Source organism: Mauremys reevesii, linkage group 7 (assembly GCF_016161935.1).
Source record: "Mauremys reevesii isolate NIE-2019 linkage group 7, ASM1616193v1, whole genome shotgun sequence".
Classification (NCBI taxonomy): Eukaryota; Metazoa; Chordata; order Testudines; family Geoemydidae; genus Mauremys; species Mauremys reevesii.
Window position 1 is genome coordinate 123,959,670 of NC_052629.1, and position 19,836 is coordinate 123,979,505.

At 43.2% G+C, this 19,836-nt stretch overlaps 1 protein-coding gene and 1 long non-coding RNA gene across 22 annotated transcripts in view; one reads left to right on the forward strand and one right to left on the reverse strand.

The window, feature by feature from the left end:
- Positions 1-5,890, reverse strand: part of LOC120369160 — a 73,891-nt gene extending 68,001 nt beyond the window's left edge. For all 3 annotated transcript variants that reach the window (XR_005582976.1, XR_005582975.1, XR_005582974.1), the window contains exon 1: positions 5,541-5,890. This is a non-coding gene — a long non-coding RNA (uncharacterized LOC120369160). The remainder of the gene's footprint in view (positions 1-5,540) is intronic.
- A 139-nt stretch (positions 5,891-6,029) lies between these two features.
- Positions 6,030-19,836, forward strand: part of CFAP20DC (CFAP20 domain containing) — a 175,277-nt gene continuing 161,470 nt past the window's right edge. For 5 of the 19 annotated variants that reach the window (XM_039482108.1, XM_039482110.1, XM_039482128.1 and 2 more), the window contains exons 1-4: positions 11,004-11,133; positions 14,853-14,944; positions 16,796-16,885; positions 18,297-18,390. In XM_039482108.1, the coding sequence (XP_039338042.1) occupies positions 11,124-11,133; positions 14,853-14,944; positions 16,796-16,885; positions 18,297-18,390 (286 nt within the window). In that variant the 5' untranslated portion in view covers positions 11,004-11,123. The other 14 variants (XM_039482113.1, XM_039482124.1, XM_039482114.1 and 11 more) reach the window with 14 other exon arrangements.

A 19,836-nucleotide genomic window follows, 5' to 3' on the forward strand; every position in this document is an offset into this window, starting at 1 on the left:
CACACCTCAATCAGGGCTCAGCTGGCCCTTATAAGAGGGCAGTGGGCCAGAAACACAGACACTCTCGCTTTAGCCTTTGGAGAGGGAGGGACCAGGCTGCCTGGGGGAGCTGAGGAAGGTACTGAGGGTGGAGCAGTGCTGGGGCGCTCCAGCCTAGCAGAGCCTCAGGCTGCAGGCCGAAGGAAGGGCCCACTAGAGGGTACGAGGGCTGCAGAGGGGCAGCTCTGCTATAGGTAGAGGCAGCAGGTCCAAACCCAGCCTTGCCTGTGATGAGTGGCTTATACTGAAGTCAAGAAAGTCAAACGGTATTTATCTTTAAAAAGGGGAACAAAGAGGACCCAGAGAATTATAGACCAGTCAGCCTAACTTTGATACCTGGAACAAAATTATTAATCCATTTGAAAGCACCTATAGGATAAAAAGGTGATTACAAATTCATATTGGCTATTATTTAAGAACAAATCATACCAAACCAACCTAATTTCCTTTTTTGGCAGGGTTACTGGCCCACTGGATAGGACCACTATAGATGTGATATTTCTTTTTTTAGAAAGGCTTTTGGCACAGTTCCACAAGACACTTTCATAAGCACACTAGGGAAATGTGGTCTAGATGAAATTACTCTGAGTAGTCCTTTAACCACTTTTGCACCCACCTTATAGTAATCATCGATGGTTCACTATCAAACTGTGTGTGTGGTGGGGGGAGCTCCACAGAGGTCAGTCTTGTATCCAGTACTAGTCAATATTAATGACTTGGATAATGGGGTGGAGAGTATGCTTATAAAATCTGTGGGTCACACCAGGCTGGGAGGGGTTGCAAGCACTTTGGAAGGCAGGATTAGAATCCAAAATAACCATGACAAATTGGAGAATTGGTCTGAAAACAACGTGATTAAAGTCAATGGAGACAAATGCAAAGTACTACACTAAGGAAGAAAAAGTCAAATGCACAATGGAAAATGGGGAATAACTAACAAGGCATTAATGTTGCGAAAAGGATGTGAAGGTTATAGCAGATCAAACTGAATGAGAGTCAACAATGTAATGCAGTTGTAAAAAAGATTAATATCATTCTGGGGTGCATTAAGGGTCATACGTAAGACACAGGAGGTAACTGTCCCACTCTACTTGGCATTGGTGAGGCCTTAGATCAGTGGTCTCCAACCTTTTCATGCACAAGATGACATTGAATTTATCAACCCAGGATCTACCCCGCCCCTTCCCCAAGGCCTTGCCCCACTCATTCTATTCCCCCCTCACTTTCACCAGGCTGGGGCAACAGTGCAGGAGGGCATGTAGGCTCTGGGCTGGGACCAAAAGGTTTGGAGTGTGGGGCAGGGGATTGGGATGCAGGAGTAAAGGGTGCAAGCTCTGGGAGGGAGGTTGGATCACATGGTCACAGTGCACCTAATCTCATAGAATCCACTGGACATTTCATGAATTTTACATTTTATTATTGTCATTTGTAGTTTATAGATCCAAAATCCTTCAGGGATGGTCACAAATCAGTGTAACATTCTTAACTGTGGGGTGTGCAATGGCTGAGGCAGGTAATCGAGGAGCAGGAGAGGGTGAGGGGTGTGGGAGGGAGTTTGGGGCAGGAGGGGGCTCTGGGCTGGTGCAGGGGATTGGGGTACAGGAGGGGGTGAGGGGTCTGGGAGGGAATTTGGGTGCAGGAGGGGGCTCTGGGCAGGGGAAGAGGTGCGAGGTGTAGGCTGAGGGTGGGAAATGTTTACCACAGGCAGTTCCTGTCCAGTGGCATAGTAGGGATCAAGCAGGCTGCCTGCCTGCCCTGGCCTCATGCTGTTCCCAGAAGCAGCTGGCTGCTGGCACGTCTCTGCGGCCCCTGAGCGGGGAGGAGGGCAATGGGTCTCCCTGCGCTGCCTGCATACAGTGGTGGGGGCAGGGCATGAAGCTGCCTCTCCCCACCCCACCCAGGGGCTGCAGAGATGTGCCAGCAGCCAGTCGCTTCTGGACGCAGCGTGGGGCCACAGCAGACTGCCTGAGTCCTGCTGTGCCCCCAGACTTTTAGCGGCCCGGAAATCATGCTTGACTGGCAGAGGCTCCAGGATCAACCAGTCGATCTCGATTGATGGGTTGGCGACCACTGCCTCAGATAAAATATTATGTCCAACTCTGGGACCACACTAAGAAAAATTAGGACAAATTGGAGAGAGCCCAGGGGAGAGCAACAAAAATGATAAAAAAAAAAGTAGAAAACCACACCTATGAAGAAAGGTTAAAAAAAAGACTGGGCATGTTTAGTTTTGAGAAGACTAAGGGAGAACCTGGTAAGTCTTCAAATATGTTAAGGGCTCTTAAAAAGAAGACAGCGATCAATTGTGCTCCATGCCTACTGAAGGTAGGTCAAGTAGTAATAGGCTTAATTTACAGCAAGGGAGATTTAGGTTAGATATTAGGAAAACTAGGATAGTTCTGCACTGGAAAATGTTTCCAAGGCGGGTTGTGGAATCCCTCACTGGAGGTTTGGGCAAACACCTATCAGGGATGGTCTAGGTATAGTTGGTCCTGCCTCGGCACAGGGAGCTAGACTAAATGACCTCTTGTGGTTTAGCCCTACATGTCTATGATTTTATTATGTGATAAGAAGAGACATGATATTACTTGATTTTGTAAAAATAATTAATATCCAAAAATAACTCAATCCATTCACAGATGGTATTTCTTTTTACTTACTACTTCAAAGAAAGTTTGAAGTTTCCACTATAACTCATAATCCCTCTCTCCCTTCTGCTCTAGCCAGTGACTCAGTAAATCTGGAATGATAGCACAAAGCTTTGGGACCTCCTGTAGGGTGACAAGATGCTTTCTTACTTTGTCATTAGGATTACTATTTATTAGTTATAGTACAATATAAGTATACGTGGCATTGTACAGGAGATAAACTGCAACAGTCAGATAAGGGAATCCCAAACTGGAAGGGATGAGAGTCTGAAAAGGCACAGGAAGGGCCAATTCAAAACAATGCAGTATAGAACAAGCTGACAAATTGTCATTACAGCTGAAATGGAGCTTTACACAGCAGGGGAGGCCACTTGGCATACATTAACTGGCAGGCTGCTCCAAGCCTGACTGATGCTCTCAAATAAGTCTGAGTCAGGAATGGGTGAAGAAAATTACAGTAATATTCCCATGGATACTGAGCCACAATATATCAGTGGGGGCCTTTAAAGAAGCCAGTTTTTAATATCACATCAAATATTCTGCAGTACACTGAATCTAAATTAAGTCAATTCAGTTCCTAACATATGCTGCTAACATTTGTATTTTAATTCAAAAGACAGGAGAACTAACCCCATATTGTGCTTGGGGTCTTTCCATCAAGAAGAGGAGTCCATATGTTGGGGTTTTCTATTTACAGATGTCCCCTGACTTACACAACCGTTCTGGTCCAGAAAGGCTTGTGTAACTCAAATTTTGCAAAAGTCGGAAATGTATACCTGTATGTTACACAAATTTCTGCAACTGAAAAATCCTGTTTCTGGCTTATGGAACTTTTTCCGTAAGTGCGAATCTGCATAAGTCAGGTCTTGCGTAACCCAGGGAGCATCTGTATATATTAAGGTAAAAAAACGTGTGTTCAGTGAAACAGGTTGTGAAGTGAATTGGGTTAAGTTTTACTAGGAGTGAACTAGAAGGTAAGAGAGACAAATTTGCATTTTTCTTAAAAAAAATTATTCTTCAAGCACTTACCAAAAGCTAAACACATCCTTTTTAGGAATTCTAGTCAATGTATACTGGCATAATTTCTAATCCTGATGTTTATACATCATTATCATGAAGAATTAGTAACCATGCAATATTTAAAGAACAATTCAAATATAGCAGTAAAGTGATCAGTTAAAGAAGAAAAGAGTGGTTTAAATCAGGTGAAAATGGCTATTGAACTAATAAGACAAATTCTATAGAAGTTGTTATAAACATATTGCTACCAATCACACCTCAGAAGAATGACAGGCTACTTAGTCTACACTGGGGCTAAGTTTTATGATGATTTTACAGTGATTAACTGTAATTTTTGAGTCACAAGGTGCCTAGAGCAAAGGTTAGGTGCCTTTTTGGTACAAGCTGGTAGAAATCTAAATAAATACATAACAATTTGATTTTCCCTCTCCCAGTCTGTTTAATTATCACTCATTGCTGTTGGCAGAAGGCCTACTGGTCAGTTTTGTCCTGAGCAGGCACATAGCTGCTTCTCCACCTCACAGCTGCTTGCTCCACTTATCTGATTAACCTCAGGCTTTTCTGCCTGAGGATCAGCTTTTTGTGGAATTCTTTAGGACTTCAGACCCTGCTTTCCTGTCACATAAGCTTCAGACTCTTTCGACAGCATTATGTGAAATGAATTTTAACATCACTTTAGCTTAAACTACAGAGTTCCATTACCATCTGTTATCTCCCCAAATCAGCCTAACAGTTCTTTCACCCTTCTTTTGCAGCTAACATCTTCTCTCTTTAGTCCTAGCTCTGTAAACTATTTTTGTTGTTTAATAAACTATCAATTTTTCCATTAAGGTTGTCCTTAACTTCTCAAAATATTAGAATTAGAGAAGGGAAACAAATGATTAAGGGTGTGGAACAGCTTCCATAGGAGGAGAGATTAAAGAGACTGGAACTTTTCAGATTGGAAAAAAGATGATTGTGAGGACATATGATAGAAGTCTGTAAAAATCATTAATGGTATGGAGAAAAAGTGTTATTTACCCCTTCATACAACATAAGAACCAGGAGTCCCCCCAGTTAAATTAATAGGCAGCAGGTTTAAAACAAACAAAAGGCAGTACTTCTTCACACAATGCACAGTCACCCTGTTGAACTCACTGCCAGGAGATGTTATGAAGACCAGGTTCAAAAAATAATTAGGTAAGTTCGTGCAGGATAGGTCCATCAATGGCTATTAGCCAAGGTTGTCAGGGATGCAACCTCATGCTCTGAGTAGCCCTAGCCGCTGATTGACAGAAACTGGGACTGAATGACATGTGATGCCTCACTAGATGATTGCCTGTGCTGATCATTCCCTCTGAAGCACCTGGCACTGGCAGCTGTCAGAAGACAGGATACGGGGCTAGATGGACATTTGGTTGGACCCAGTATGGCTGTTCTTATGTTCTTAAACACTCAACAAACTCTGATCAATACAATCTATTATGTGATAATACAGCACAGGATACGATCCCTTCTAAAATCCCAAGGTAACATGAGACAGCCATATAGGTTTCATAACTGATTTAGCTCTTTCCCCTCTCCCTACCCAGGCTATGCTATAATTGTACCCTACTAGGAAGCTGTGGAAGTTTAAGGATTACAATTTAATCATCAACCAGGGATGGGTTACTGAATTATGAATAATACTTCTCTCAGTAAGAATGATCCTGTATACCTAAGAAAAAGCATTCAAATTATATTTCTGTGACAAGGCAATAAACTTTCAGGCATAAACTGAGCTATCAAGTGAACTGCCATTACAAGAACATTGGACCAAAACCTGAGTCTAAAAATCTGAATCAAATTTGTTACCCACGCTCTTGTCCCTCCTGGTTCAAGTGTTTTTGAAGTGATCAGAAAACCGGGACATCTCTTTGAGTTTGCCGGTGATGTCACGGTAAAGGGGCCTCTCTGCTCCAGGCTTCTCTCCTTGGAGAGAAAACACCAGGCACCTCTTCGTCCCTTCTAGCGCCTGGGAAACCAGCGACCTGAGAGTCCCTCTCCGGCGGGCCACAGCAACTGTGCGCCACAACACAACCCTCCCCGCCCGGCCCCAAGCAGCGCTAGGGACGGGCAGCCTGGTCTCCTCAGGCTGCCCCGACGGCCACCCGGCTCAAGAGGGGGTGAGGCCGGCAGCCCGGTGATTCCCGCCCCAGGCGCTCCCCCGCCCCCAGCCCGCTCCTGAGGAGCCCCCGGCTCGGGGGGGTAATGCGGACTCGGGAGGAGGGGACCATGTCACTCTGTGCTGCGCCCTCCCGCGGGCGTCCCCGCACGTCGCCTTTTTAAACGGGCGGGGGGAGGGGGGGCACGAGCGGCATCAAGCTCCGCCCACCCCCGTTGCCGCGCGGAGACCGGGCGTCTGTAAGGCGCAGGCGCAGCGCGTAACCTCTGCTGTGGCCGCAGGTTGCACCGTGAGTGACGTGATTCCCCCAGGTGAGAGGCGAGCCTCCGTAGGTGAGGCGCCGCCCCCCCTCCCCTAGGTGAGACCCCCCCGCGGGTGCGGTGTATGGCGCCGCCCCCCTCCCCTAGGTGAGACCCCCCCCGCGGGTGCGGGGTATGGCGCCGCCCCCCTCCCCTAGGTGAGACCCCCCCGCGGGTGCGTGTATGGCGCCGCCCCCCTCCCCTAGGTGAGACCCCCCCGCGGGTGCGGGGGTGGGCGCCGCCCCCCTCCCCGAGGTGAGACCCCCCCCGGGGGTGCGGTGTATGGCGCCCCCACTTCCCAGGTGAGACCCCCGCAGGTGCGGTGCATGGCGCCGCCCCACTTCCCCAGGTGAGACCCCGCAGGTGCGGTGTATGGCGCCGCCCCCTCCCCTAGGTGAGACCCCCGCGGGTGCGGTGCATGGCGCCGCCCCAACTTCCCCAGGTGAGACCCCCGCGGGTGCGGTGTATGGCGCCCCACTTCCCCAGGTGAGACCCCCGCGGGTGCGGTGTATGGCGCCACCCTCCCCTAGGTGAGACCCCCGCGGGTGCGGTGTATGGCGCCGCCCCCCACTTCCCCCAGGTGAGAACCCCCCACAGGTGCGGTATATGCTCCCTCAGGTGAGACCCCCCCCCGTAGGTGCAGAGCTGCCTCCCACACACACTCCCCCAGGTGAGAACCCCCCACCTCATCACACACTCCCGCTGGGGAGATCTTCTTCCCAGCTGCTCTCTCGCACTCCTCCATGTGAGACCCCCCCCCCATCCCTTCATATGCTCCCCAGGTGAGAGACTCAGGTGACATGCTTCCTCTCCCAGATACAGTGCCCCAGGTGAGATGCTCACTCACTCCCCAAGGTGAAACTCCCCTGCAGGTGAGATCTTGCTTGGTGCTGGCCTCCCTGCCCCCCCAATGGTTCCCACAGGTGATCCCTCCCAGCCCCCCTATATTTCCCCACATGAGCAGTGGCGGTGGGGATATTAACCTCCTCTGGGGACAGGACAGGCTGTGGTGAGACAGGTAGTTCAGCTGTTCTTCAGTATTGACATGGAAATGTATGTGCTCTGCCATTGCAAGGGAGTATTTTATAGGATGGCAGCCTGTTGCAATTAAGTATAATGGCGGTGCCTTAAAATGTCATTGCTGTGTATCAAAACATCATTCTGTTGAAATGTGTGGTGATGTGGTCTAAAATGCCTATTCCTTTATGAGGAGGGGGGCATAAATATAAAATATAGCTATCTAGTAAGTGTTATTTTAATTTGTATGTGTTATTCACTATGGGAAAACACCCCCCACCCCAAAGAACTGTTGCTGAAATGCATAAATACAGTATGTACATGAGATAAACTTGAGCCATAAATATTTGGATGAGGATCCAAAACTGTCCCCCCAGATTGGTGTTCAGCTCTGGATTTTGGCTTGGGCTCCTCTCTAATTCAGTATTGCATTGTACAATGCTGAAAACAGATAAGGAGTGGTCTGTGGATGTTGTCAGTTTCTAGCTCCATGCTTATGGAATGCAGGATTTATGTGATTCCAGAAATCATATCAATGATGAGAGTGATAGCTCAACCTAGTGTATCCTATTGCTTGTGCCAGGATTGTTCCCTGCAGTCTAGTCTTTGGTGCTTTATCCTAGTGTTAATGGTGAGTCCAGGTTTAGTAGGAATCTTCAGTGCTATAAATGTAATCGGTGAAACTTACTGTAGATGTATACAGTATGGATGACATGTTCATTAAAATGTTTCATTTGCTGAAAAGTGCAGCAGCACTCATCTGAAAGCTTGAGTACTTTGTAGAAAAAGAGACTCATTTATTTACTGGTATTGGTGTTTGAGCTCATATGTAACATGTATTGCAAACAATTGTTTGTAGCTTTAACTTAAAAATAAACAGATGTTTCATTGTTGTATCCTGCAGTTTTCTGTAAAGACAATTGTTTTTACTTTGTTTTTATATTGAAACATTGATAGCCTTGGTATGGATAAAAAGGGATAGTAATATATATCTGTTATGTTAATTTGTATTTTTAGAAAATATATAGCAATGTGATGGACCTAGTTTTAAATATTCAGTATGTAGACTTCATTTGTCTAGAAGATGCTAAAACCTTTCATCTATGATTAACTGCTTTCTCCGTTGTGTTCCAGCCTATCATAAATCAGCATTAGCTTTAGGACTGTGATGCTGAGTTATATGTATTAACAATCTTCTACTTAAGTCTTCTTTCTCTGTCAAAAGTACTTGCTACAAATACTGTTTACTAAATTCTAGAACCCCAATCTTCCAAACACATGCACATAACTTTACTCCTGTGAATACCCCTATGGAAGTCAAGGGGACTGCTCATATGAGTCAAGTTACACATGTACATATGTGTTTACAGGTTTGTGGCATAAGCTAATACTAAACAAACTGGATTTAAAAAACTATACTTATCTGTGGAAAAAACAAAATAAAGCTTACCTTTTACTCTATGTGTAAACTTATCCTTCCTCCAGTTATCTTGTCAAGACCCAGTTGTGGAACAAAAACTTGGAATTACACAAGAAAAATAGTTGAGGAGAGCCAATGAGTGAGGCTACTTTTTAGTCACGGGTATTTTTGGTAAAAGTCATGGGCTTAGACAAGAATTAATGCGCCCGTGACCAGTCCATGACTTTTACTAAAAATACCTGCCGTGACTAAAACTGGGGTGGGGGTCCTCCAGGGGTGCCGCGGGTGCTGGGGGAGGTGACCCGGGATCCCCACTGGTATGGGGGGAGAGGGTTAACGGGCCTGGCAGGGGCTACTACTGGGCTCTGTGTCCCTGCAGCTCCTAGGCGGCAGAGGCCAGGGCAGGGGCTCCTCTGCTGCTCCCGCCACAAACACCAGCTGCTGCAGCTCCCCTTGGCCAGGAACTGCAGCTAATGAGAGCTGCGGGAGTGGGGCCTGCGGGCGCAGGCAGCGCACGGCACGGAGACACCCCCCCCTCTCGCTGCCTAGGAGCTGCAGGGGGGTCTCCCACCCCAGGTAAGTACCACCCGCACCCCCCCAGACCCTTGCTCATAGCCCTGAACTCCCTCCCACACACCCAAACCCCTGTTGCAGAAGTCACGGTGGAATCCGTGACAGACTCGCAGCCTTACCAGTGAGATACGGAATTAATTTGTTGCACATAACCTTAGTTATATGATCTATCACCATTTATGTAGCAAAAGTTCTGATGTAAAAGAGTTAATAGTAGGGGGAAATGGCATCGGTGCTGGATGGATATATATTTGGGTCTAAAATGGAGGCGATGGATGAAGGTAATGAGGGACCCTAGGGTATATACTATTACGTTGGAGTGAGTGAGTCGGGCCATGACAGCAGAGTTTCAGAGGGCTCCCTGCACTGCCATAGGGCCGGTGAGACCTGATCCCTGCAGTCACAAGGTGCAGGTCAGAGAGTCTGTGGTCCCAGTAGGGCAAAGCAGAGACCCACAGCTAGGGCTGCAAGGAGGAGAATGACAACAACAAGCCCCTGGCTCTGGGGGAGGCTACCCACTGCTCTATGGCTCCTGCACTATCGATTATCCAAATAAAATCCGTGTCTCCCATGCTATTCAGATAAATGGGAGTATGCTATATTTTGTTTTACACTGTGGAAAAGCATTGTGAAGCTAGTGATTAAAAAAAAAAAAAGTCAGTGTACAGATGAGGAGCACTGTAAAATAAGTCCTAATAGGGTTTACATGTATGAAAATGAATATGTTTTACAGTGTGATGTAATTAGATAAACTGCATTCCTGATAGTCTATCATTGACTTTGATGCTGCAGATTCTGTATCCCAAGCTGGGCAGATGCACTATACTAAAAGTACATGCTGTAGGGCAATAAAATAAGAATTTTGATCCCTGGCTGAAAAATGAGAGAATACTTCTTTTTTACAGCATCCTATAAAGATATTATATCTATTTATTTGAAAAAATGTTTAAAAACTGGAGGTCTTTAAATTTCAGGATACTGTAGTTTTTCCAAAAAACAGAACTCTAGTCTATCTGGATTTTAATCATTTTTTGTCGGTCTAAAAATTAAGATTTTTTTTGAGAGGTGTGGGGATGAAAGAAGGTGTAAATCTCAATTTTCTTAGAATGTTCTGCTTAAAGCATATATTATGATAACTCAGACAGTCCCATTAAGTGTTGTGTTTCAGTCCTTGCAATGCATGGATTTCATGCCCAATATAGGACCATAGTATGGAAACCAATCTGGGAAAGTCTTATGTTCCACTAGTGTTTGCAGTGTAGTTGTATCTGTGTTGGTCCCAGGATATTTGAGACTAACAACATTTAGTGCCTCACAGATGTGCCACTTAGTATTATCATAGTAGGTATACTATAAAAAATTGTCATTTATTTAATGTTTATCTCCAATAACTACCAATCCTCATGCAGAAAACAAAATAATTGTGGTCTTTTCTATTAAGCCAATGCAAGCACTCAAAAGATTATAGGTAGGCAATATATAAGAAAAAATGTATTGCAGTGTGTTCTGCTGTATATTTATATTTCATTGACATGTTCACAGCAATAATAAAGCTGTGTGAGATGAGTGAGTTTATGTAGTTTGGCCAGACACAAGTTTGCTTACCCTCTTTTGGGCTTGAGCCAACTTCCACTGAAGTAAGTGAAAAGACTCCTTTTATTAATTAGGACCAGCATAGTTGTTAGGTTTTTTTGGCAGCTCCATGTGATGTTATGCAAATTATGTAATGAACTAATTTGCATATCACTAAATTTCAGCTTTAAAAAATTGTGTGGATTTAGTACTGGTGAAAGGCATTAGTTTCATCCCTAGCTAATGAAATCTTCTGTTTCTCTACACAGCAAGCTTCCAATCCACGCTGCCCTTCCACCTTGCCTTAACCCAGATATGGGGGAAAACTTCCTCCAGGTACAACTGGGGTAGCCTCATCTCCATGGCCTCAGCTGAGCCTGCCAATTAGTGGAATGTGCAGTGGTGAGTTTATGATCTAGGAGCTGGAAATGAGACCCACCAAACTCACTTTGTAGAGTAGTCACCAAATAGCCATTAGATAGAAATAACTCTCAAGCCCCACAGAGCACTAGGCTGGATTTAAACTGGTGGCTTGCAGATGAAAGATTCTTTAGTTCATTAAAAATGGGTATTCTGGGGCCCCAGTAAGTGCTGACTTAAAAGAAGCTAAGGAACATCAAATTTCCAAAGACAAGCATCAGACTTAGGGTTATCTGGGCAATCTTAATTCTGCCCCTTGTGTATCTGCATCATGATACAATCTTTAATTACATAAGAACGGCCAGACTGGGTCAGACCAAAGGTCCATCTAACCCAGTATCCTGTCCTCCAACAGTGGCCAGTGCCGGGTGCCCCAGAGGGAATGAACAGGCAATCATCAAATGATCCATCCCCTGTCACCCATTCCCAGCTTCTGGCAAACAGAGGCTAGGGACACCTTCCTGCCCATCCTGGCTAATAGCCACTGATTGACCTATCCTCCATGAATTTATCTAGTTGTTGTTGTAATAATCACATACTGGATTTTTCTCTGCATGAGTCCTCAGCAGAGTTTGAACTAGGACTTTAGATTTATGACACAGACCTCTTCCACTTGAGCTGCTGCTAAAAAATTAACTGGTAGCAGAAGTAGGCTGTTAGCCTCTATGTGGATCAGTCCCTAGAGGGGGAGAAGATACTATCTGTGCGTTACACCTCTGTTTGTGAGACAGTAGTGAAGTACTAAGTATAATGATTCCTAGGTTCTGTTCATAGCTCTGGGAGCAAAGTGCGGCTGCTGGTTACAGCTGTGCTTGCAGAGGCTATAGCCAAACACGTTGCTAACTAGCTTTGGCATGTTTGTTCTGAAAAGTAGAATGGCAAAGGGGATGAAATTTGGGTCCCTTATATTATAGACCAGAGTTTCGTTCCAAGGTGCATAAGACCATGTTCATCAATAAGGGCAGTGAACAGCAAAAATATTAACAGCACTCTATGAAAGAAATGAGACGAGAACTCCTGGTATTTGGATTTGCAGTCTAGTGCAACTTCCCCCGACACCAATCTTTTTTTATTAGGGGCTCTCTGCCTTGCATATCTATATATGATATTTTCCCTGAAATGCTGCAAGGCATGACAGAAGTAGCAAATGACACTTGGCAGATCTGGTCCTGATCTTTTGAAACTGCAAGCCTGTGTAAAAGGGCTTTGCTCTGACAAAAACAAAGAAACCACAGCAACAGCAACTCAAACCCTTGGGTGATGGAATTCTCAGCCCCAGACTGACGGCGCATGCACATCCGGGTGACAATAATAAGTACGCTATAAATACTTCCTGTAAGAGGACATAACCTGTGCTATCACCCTTTCACCCACCACCTGCTTTCCATGTGAATTTTGGTTCAGCAGATCAGCACATTGGTCACTGTAAGATTTGCTTCAAAGTACTGTATTCTTGGCTAAGGAATTATTTGTGGAATGCTGAACATTCTTCTGGTTTAAAATCTCTGAATAATAGCAAAGATGAGATCTGAATAGAGGAAAATAAAAATTAGAGCAATAACATTTTCCAGAAATTGTTAATGTACTGCCAGACTGCTTTATTTATAGAACAAAGAAATAGTATACCACTTTCAAACGTGTAAAATGACTAATTCATAGTTGTCAATTGTTACTTAAGAAAGGCACATTAATAACTATATTAAATAATTATACCAGTTACACTATCTGTTTCAGTTTCTTTTACTGACAAATAACTTGGTTGTAACAAATAGCGAGTTTACAGTATAATACAAGCTATGCGTCAAAATAGTAGTAGACAGTATTGAATCAATACAATTAAAATATTAATCAGTTTGCAAAATCAGGGCCTTAGAGAGCTAACATGTATGTGAGTAACTTTACCCATGGAACAACTCGTGCATAAGTGTATGAAAGATCAGGGCATATGTTTACTAGTTCACCCAGAGTTATGTACCATTGTATAACATTTAAAGCTTTTAAGTGCTTTTCAGTTCTGAAAGATCAATATTTTGGCTAAGCTAGTTCTTAAGATAAACTGTACATGTGATTTGGAGAGATACTAACCCTCCCTAATTTTCTGCAATCCTGATTTTTATATGTAATTACCAAATTACTAATCCAGGTTTATTCTACTAATTTTGCAAATGTGTGCACGCATACAGAGTATATAAAAATCTGTGCCACTCGCCACCATTTGTGTCTGACAAACACAGCAAAGAGTGCCACAGCCATGGGGGCATTATTTTCTACCACCTCTATGGCACATGCACAGACTGTAATGAGGGTCCGACAGGAGGAAAGCTACAGCAATTTTGAATGGGTTGGAGTGCTGCTGGATTCACCTCCAAGCCACAGGCTGCACGTTGCATTGTGTCCCGTGTGGACCCTCCTGGCATGCTCTAAGTACCTAGAGTATGTTAACATAGTCCATCAGTGTCCACACAGCCCATAGCTTCCTGCCTGTCAGATCTTCATTGCACATTCTGGGGGAGAGGAGAACATGGAGGGGCAGGAGGAGGCAGTGGTGGAGGAGGAGAAGGAACACAACAAACGAGGAAGAAGAGGAGGATCTTTTGAGAAGTGCAGGATACTCTCAGTTCCCACTGAAGTCAATGGGAGCAGTGGGCACTCAGCACCTATTGGGAGATGCTTAGGTATTTGTGGAATCAAACCCTTAATTCACCATAGTCCTCGTTCTCCCAAGGTGCAATGCATCCTTAGTTCTCATTAGCTTCAGCATGCACCTAGATAGGCACCTCTGCCATATATTTGATTTGATACTTACACTAGCCATCTTGAATGTAGAGTGATGAAATTTTTTAAAAAGTAACTTGTGGATTAAGTCTCTGCCTCACATCTCTGGTTGAAAATGAGGTTTCCGTTATATGTAGTCCATAAATTCCTGTTTTTCTGTATTAAAGGCAAGGCTCTTGTTTAATGGATTTTTAACCTTTTCCAGTGAACACTTGGTAGCAGTGAGAAATAAATAATACATGTTGAAGATGTATATTTACTCATCAAACTTTTCTGAACATTTAAAAATAAAGGCTAGGGATAGAGTGGCCATTTTAGCTGGTATATCTGGAAGGTCAGGCTGAATGGTGGTTATGTAAAGAAGCATTGCTCAAGAGACACCAACAGTATAAATAAGTTTTCTAATCTTCATTCCTTTGTGGTAACTTTTTCATGCTGAAGAGTTACAAGTTTGCTGTAATGAACAGTATTTTAGAAATGTGCTAATTGACTTTTAAAACATGGATTTCTACTTGATTATAGGGAAACTTTTTGGTGGAATAATGTCTAACAATAAAAACTCTTTTTAAAGAGAATCTTTAAAGAGAAACTGCTGAGCTTCAGTTCATCTGCAAATTTGACACCATCAGCTCATGATTAAACAAAGACTGTGAATGGCTTGCCAACTACAAAACCAGTTTCTCCTCCCTTGGTTTTCACACCTCAACTGCTAGAACAGGGCCTCATCCTCCCTGATTGAACTAACCTCGTTATCTGTAGCTTGCTTCTTGCTTGCATATATATATATATACCTGCCCCTGGAAATTTCCACTACTTGCATCCGACAAAGTGGGTATTCACCCACGAAAGCTCATGCACCAAAACGTCTGTTAGTCTATAAGGTGCCACAGGATTCTTTGCTGCTAATAAAATCTCTGTATTTACAGCAACATCTGTAAGTCTTGAATTACTCACTGGGGTGCTGACATTATTTTCGAACTGTGAAATACCTGCAAGAATGTTCAGAAATGAGTATCAGGTAAAGCAGAAATTGCTATTTTTTTACTTCCTTTTATTTATGTCTTCCAAAGTTGAAACGCACATTGAAACCTTCTGAGGTGTTTAATCAATCTATATTTGCTAAAATTTAGTACCTGTCTGAGATCTTGATCCTTCAGTCCTTCCGTATGTGACTAGTTCTATTGACTTCAGGTTACCAATACAGTGGGTTTTGTTTGTTCCCTGTTTCCTCCATCATGAATTCTAAGAATTTTACTGGTGTTTTCATATAATGCCATTTTGCACCTTCTCTGATTTTAGTAACTGTAGTCAATGGGGCTAGTCCATTAAAAGCTGATAATTTTTTCAGAGGACACACAAATTGGGGGAATAGTAAATAATGAAGAGACCAGGTCACTGATACAAAGCAGTCTGGATCGCTTGGTAAACTAGGTGCAAGCATAAACTATGTATTGTATTATGACTAAATGTAAATACGTACATCTAGGAACAAAGAGTGTATGCCAAACATACAGAATGGGGAAAACTATCATGGGAAGCAGTGACTGAAAACAATTGGGGGTGAGGATCATGGTGCATAATCACATAAACGTGAGCTCCCAATGTGACGCTGTGGCCAAAAGAGCTAATGCAGTCCTGGGATGCATCAACATGGGAATCTTGAGTAGGGGGTTGTTTTTGCCTCTGTATTTGGCACTGGTGCAATAGCTGCTGGAATACTGTGTCCAGTTCTGGTGTCCACAATTCAAGAATGTTGATAAATTGGAGAGGGTTCAGAGAAGTCATGAGAATGATGAACGGATTAGAAAACCTGCCTTATAGTGATAGATGGAGCTTCTTAAATCTATTTAATTTAACAAAGAGAAAGTTAAGGGGTAACTTGATTACAGTCTGTACATATCTATATGGAGAGTAAATAATTGATAATGGGCTCTTCAGTCTAGCAGAGAAAGGTGTAAAACTATCCAATCGCTGGAAGCTCAAGCTAGACACATTCCGCCTGGAAATAAGATGTACATTTTTAACAATGAGGGTCATTAACCATTGGAACAATTTCCCAAGGGTCATGGTAGATTCTCCATTACTGACGGTTTTTAAATCCAGACTGGATGTTTTTCTAAAATATATGCTCTAGGAATTTTGAGGGGACAGATCTATCACCTATTATGCAGGAGGTCACAGTAGATGATCACAATGGTCTTTGTGGCCTTGGAATCTCTGAATCTCTGAAACGAGCCCTTAATTACTAAACTCAGTTAAAGTGCAAAGGTGGCGTCTCAGAAACCATCAGTAAAGTTCTGTTATGATTCATGATGGATGAAATATTGAAAAATCAAAAATCCACTGCATTGGCTACATCTCTTTACTAGAAACTAAGAGATTCTCTTCTGTTTAATCATTTAGCTGAGCATTATTCAGAAAATCCTTTTAGGGTGAGTTGAAGAAGTAAAACGTGAAGAAAATATCCATTCACCTCTTGCATGTTTTTAATGTTTTTACATGCCATGCTTAAGAGTTTAATGCCTTGTTTTGTTTTTTATTTGGTTGGTTGGTTTTTTTGCTTGCCTGTAAAGAAAGGACAATGGTAAAAACATATCCTGTTTCCTTTACCAAAGAAAGTAGTGTTGTAAGTAAGCATGGACTCTGATGCTGCAGTAAAATCAGACTATAAAGTCAAGAGTGCCATTTGTTAATTGTGTTTAAAAAAAAAAATGGCAGTTGACTGTGGTCAATAATATTTATATTAACCAGGGTTAACCATTGTTTCATGAGGGTTTGCTCTGACATACTCGGATTTAGCAAACTGTGCTCAATGATGATGCTGTGCTCAGCACCTGTCTAGAGTGACATATCCTTAATTTTATCACAGGGTGGCCCATTTGTTGAAATATTCAGTGCTCAAGGCAAGAATCCAGGAGCAAAATGGAAGATCTTTGGCAGTCCATCAGCAATTTGGAAAGTAAGTTTTATGGGGGACTTATAAGACCTGAAGTATAAACCATGGAAAAAAGTACATGAAGCTTAAAATTAGAAGGTAATGAGGGCTTTGACCTGACTATGGAAAAGTTGTCACTTGCAGTTCTGTCACCATGACAGAATAAATGACCACTTAAATTAGCACTTTATGCCTGCTTGCAAACTGGATTGGTCACAGCTGTAGTTTTATAGCTTAAATATTTCTAGTGGAACAAAGCTTAAAATAGTTTTGCTATTCTGATAACCACTGGGTCAAGTCTGGGCCAGTGGATCATGAATCACATATCTGTCAACATATTTTATTTATAAAATATATTACAAAAAGCCAGAAATTTACAGAGAATATTATTACTACCATCTTTGCAGTTTTATAAAATTCTTGTTGCTACACCCCTCTTGACAGTCTTAAGAACAATCAAAGTAGCCTTACACTTTGGCTATAAGTTTGGGTTTTTTTTGCAGTTTTAGAATCATAGAACCATAGAGTTAGGAGGTTCAGCAAGGCTCATTCAGTCTAATCTCTGCCAAGGTTCAGGGTTTATGGCTATCGAGCCTCTTTTTGAAAGCCTTCAGTGAAGGAGCTTCCATGACCTCCCTAGGCAATCTCTTCCATTGTCCTATTGTTCTTACAGTTAGAAACTTTTTCCTGAGATTTAGTCTAAATCTGCTATGCTGTAGTTTGACCTCATTGCCTCTTGTCTGCACTTTGTGGCAAGAGAGAATACCTTTTCTCCATCTTTTTTTATGGCAGCCTCTCAAGTATTTGAAAACTGATAGCATGTTCCTCCCGCCCTCACCACCACCACCCCCAATTTCCTCTTTTCCCAACTAAACATACCCAGTTCCTTCAGCCTTTGCTCACATGGCTTCCATTCCATCCCTTTGATAATCTTTGTCACTCGTCTGTAGATCCTTTCCTGTTTTGTTACACTGGTGACCAAAATTGGACACAATACTCCAGCAGAGGCCTAACCAGTGCTGAGTAGAGCGATTTTCATGCTGTGCCTCTGTTAATGCAACCTAAAATTGCATTTGCATTTTTTTTTTTGCAACGCCATTGCATTTTTGACTTATGTTGAGGTTGTGATCTACAACAACTCCCAGATCCTTCTCAGCAGTGCTGCTGTCAAGCCAGCTATCCACCATTGTGCATTTGGTTTCTTCCCCCTCCCCTCCCCAAGTGTAGCACCTTACATTTGTCTTTGTTGAATTTCATTTTGTTGTCTATAGCCCACTTCTCCAATTCATCAAGATTCTTTGAATTTTAGCTCTATCCTCCAAAGTGTTTGCAACTCTTCTCCCCTCCCCCCAGCTTTGTGTCATTTGCAAATTTGGTTAAGTCTTGATTAAGAGACTGATAAAAGGTTTATTTTTTTCACTGTTCCTTTTTGTAGGAATTTGATAAAGAAGTAAAAGGCTTTGTTTTTGTCCTTGAAGGAAGCAGTCAAACAAACAAGATTCAGCTACCAAAGGAAACTAGACAAACTCGTAAGTATTGAGGCATTACAAATATAAGATGTTGTGATTGTTGTTCTGTACTAATCCAGTATTACTGCAAGATGTAGCTATTTGCGATATTCTCTCTTCCTTTGGGCAGCTCCTCTGTCTGAAAGGTCGCTTTTCAGCAAGACAGCTGTTACCAATAAGTAGATGTTTAGAAATGGAATATGCAACTAAACACGTTGGGGCAGATCCTTAGCTGATAGGTTTGACCTTGGGCAAAAAACACAACTTAGGTTCTGCTCTGATAGATATTGTTGTCAATAAAAGTCTGTCAGCAGGTATTGAATGGGGCTCTTAATTCCTCTTTCATTTTATTCTATAAAATGGTGATATTTACCCACTTTATAGAGATGTGAGGCTTAATTGTTTGATAAAATGTGTAATATAGTCTGATCATTTCTGATTACTTTTTACAAACAGTTGTTTAGGTCCACTACTTTTTTTAAGTTAGAGTAGAAATAGCAAGGGGTAAGAAGTTATTCAACAGACTAAAACTTCAGTGTTGCAGAATTTCTCACTTGAATATTTTTCATGTGATTTTCCCTCCCCCCCACCCCACTGGTTCAGGGGACTTAACAAGCAGTATTACAGTTAAATATCTATCTTAACATTTCAAGAGAGAGCTCGTCATCTTGTTTAAATCAACATTGCTCCATTAAACTCAGTGGAAAGACACTCTGATTTATACTTCCTGAGAATATGGCCCTAAATCATATATACTGTACCTGTTTTGAAACCTGCTAAACTAAACAGCGAGTGCTAGAAGAACTGTTATCTTAAGCTCCATGTCTGCTTCCCCTTCCACAGTTGTGGGATTTGTTTTTTTGTAGACTCAGGGTGGGTGGTCAATGGGAACAGAACTCCTACAGGAGCCATGTTGTGGATGAGGGAGTAGGCCAGGCAAGCAGTTCAGAGGCCGTGAGCTTTTGCATGTATGATCTTGGCTTCTGAAGACATCTTGAGATCCATGTTGCTCTTGGAATAATACTATTTTAGGATCTTAAAATGCCTGCCCACCAGGGGTGGCTCTAGCTTTTTTGCCGCCCCAAGCACGGCAGTCAGGCAGCCTTCAGCAGCTTGCCTGCAGGAGGTCCGCTGGTCCCGCGGCTTCGGCATACCCACCGCCAAATTGCCACCAAATCCGCGGGACTGGCAGACCTCCCGCAGCAAGTTGCTGAAGGCAGCCTGACTGACGCCCTCGCAGGGACTGGTAGGGTGCCCCCTGCGGCTTGCCACCCCAGGCATACGCTTGGAGCGCTGGTGCCTGGAGCCGCTGCTGCTGCCAACTCAATAAAAGGCCAACTCTCTCCTTCACTAATGGAACTAATAAGAGGAAACTACAAATTTCAACTCATTGATACTTGTATACCCTACAAATGTGTGGCTTTTCCTGACTAGGGAAGTATCTTTAGAAGTTTTTCTTGTTTGCTC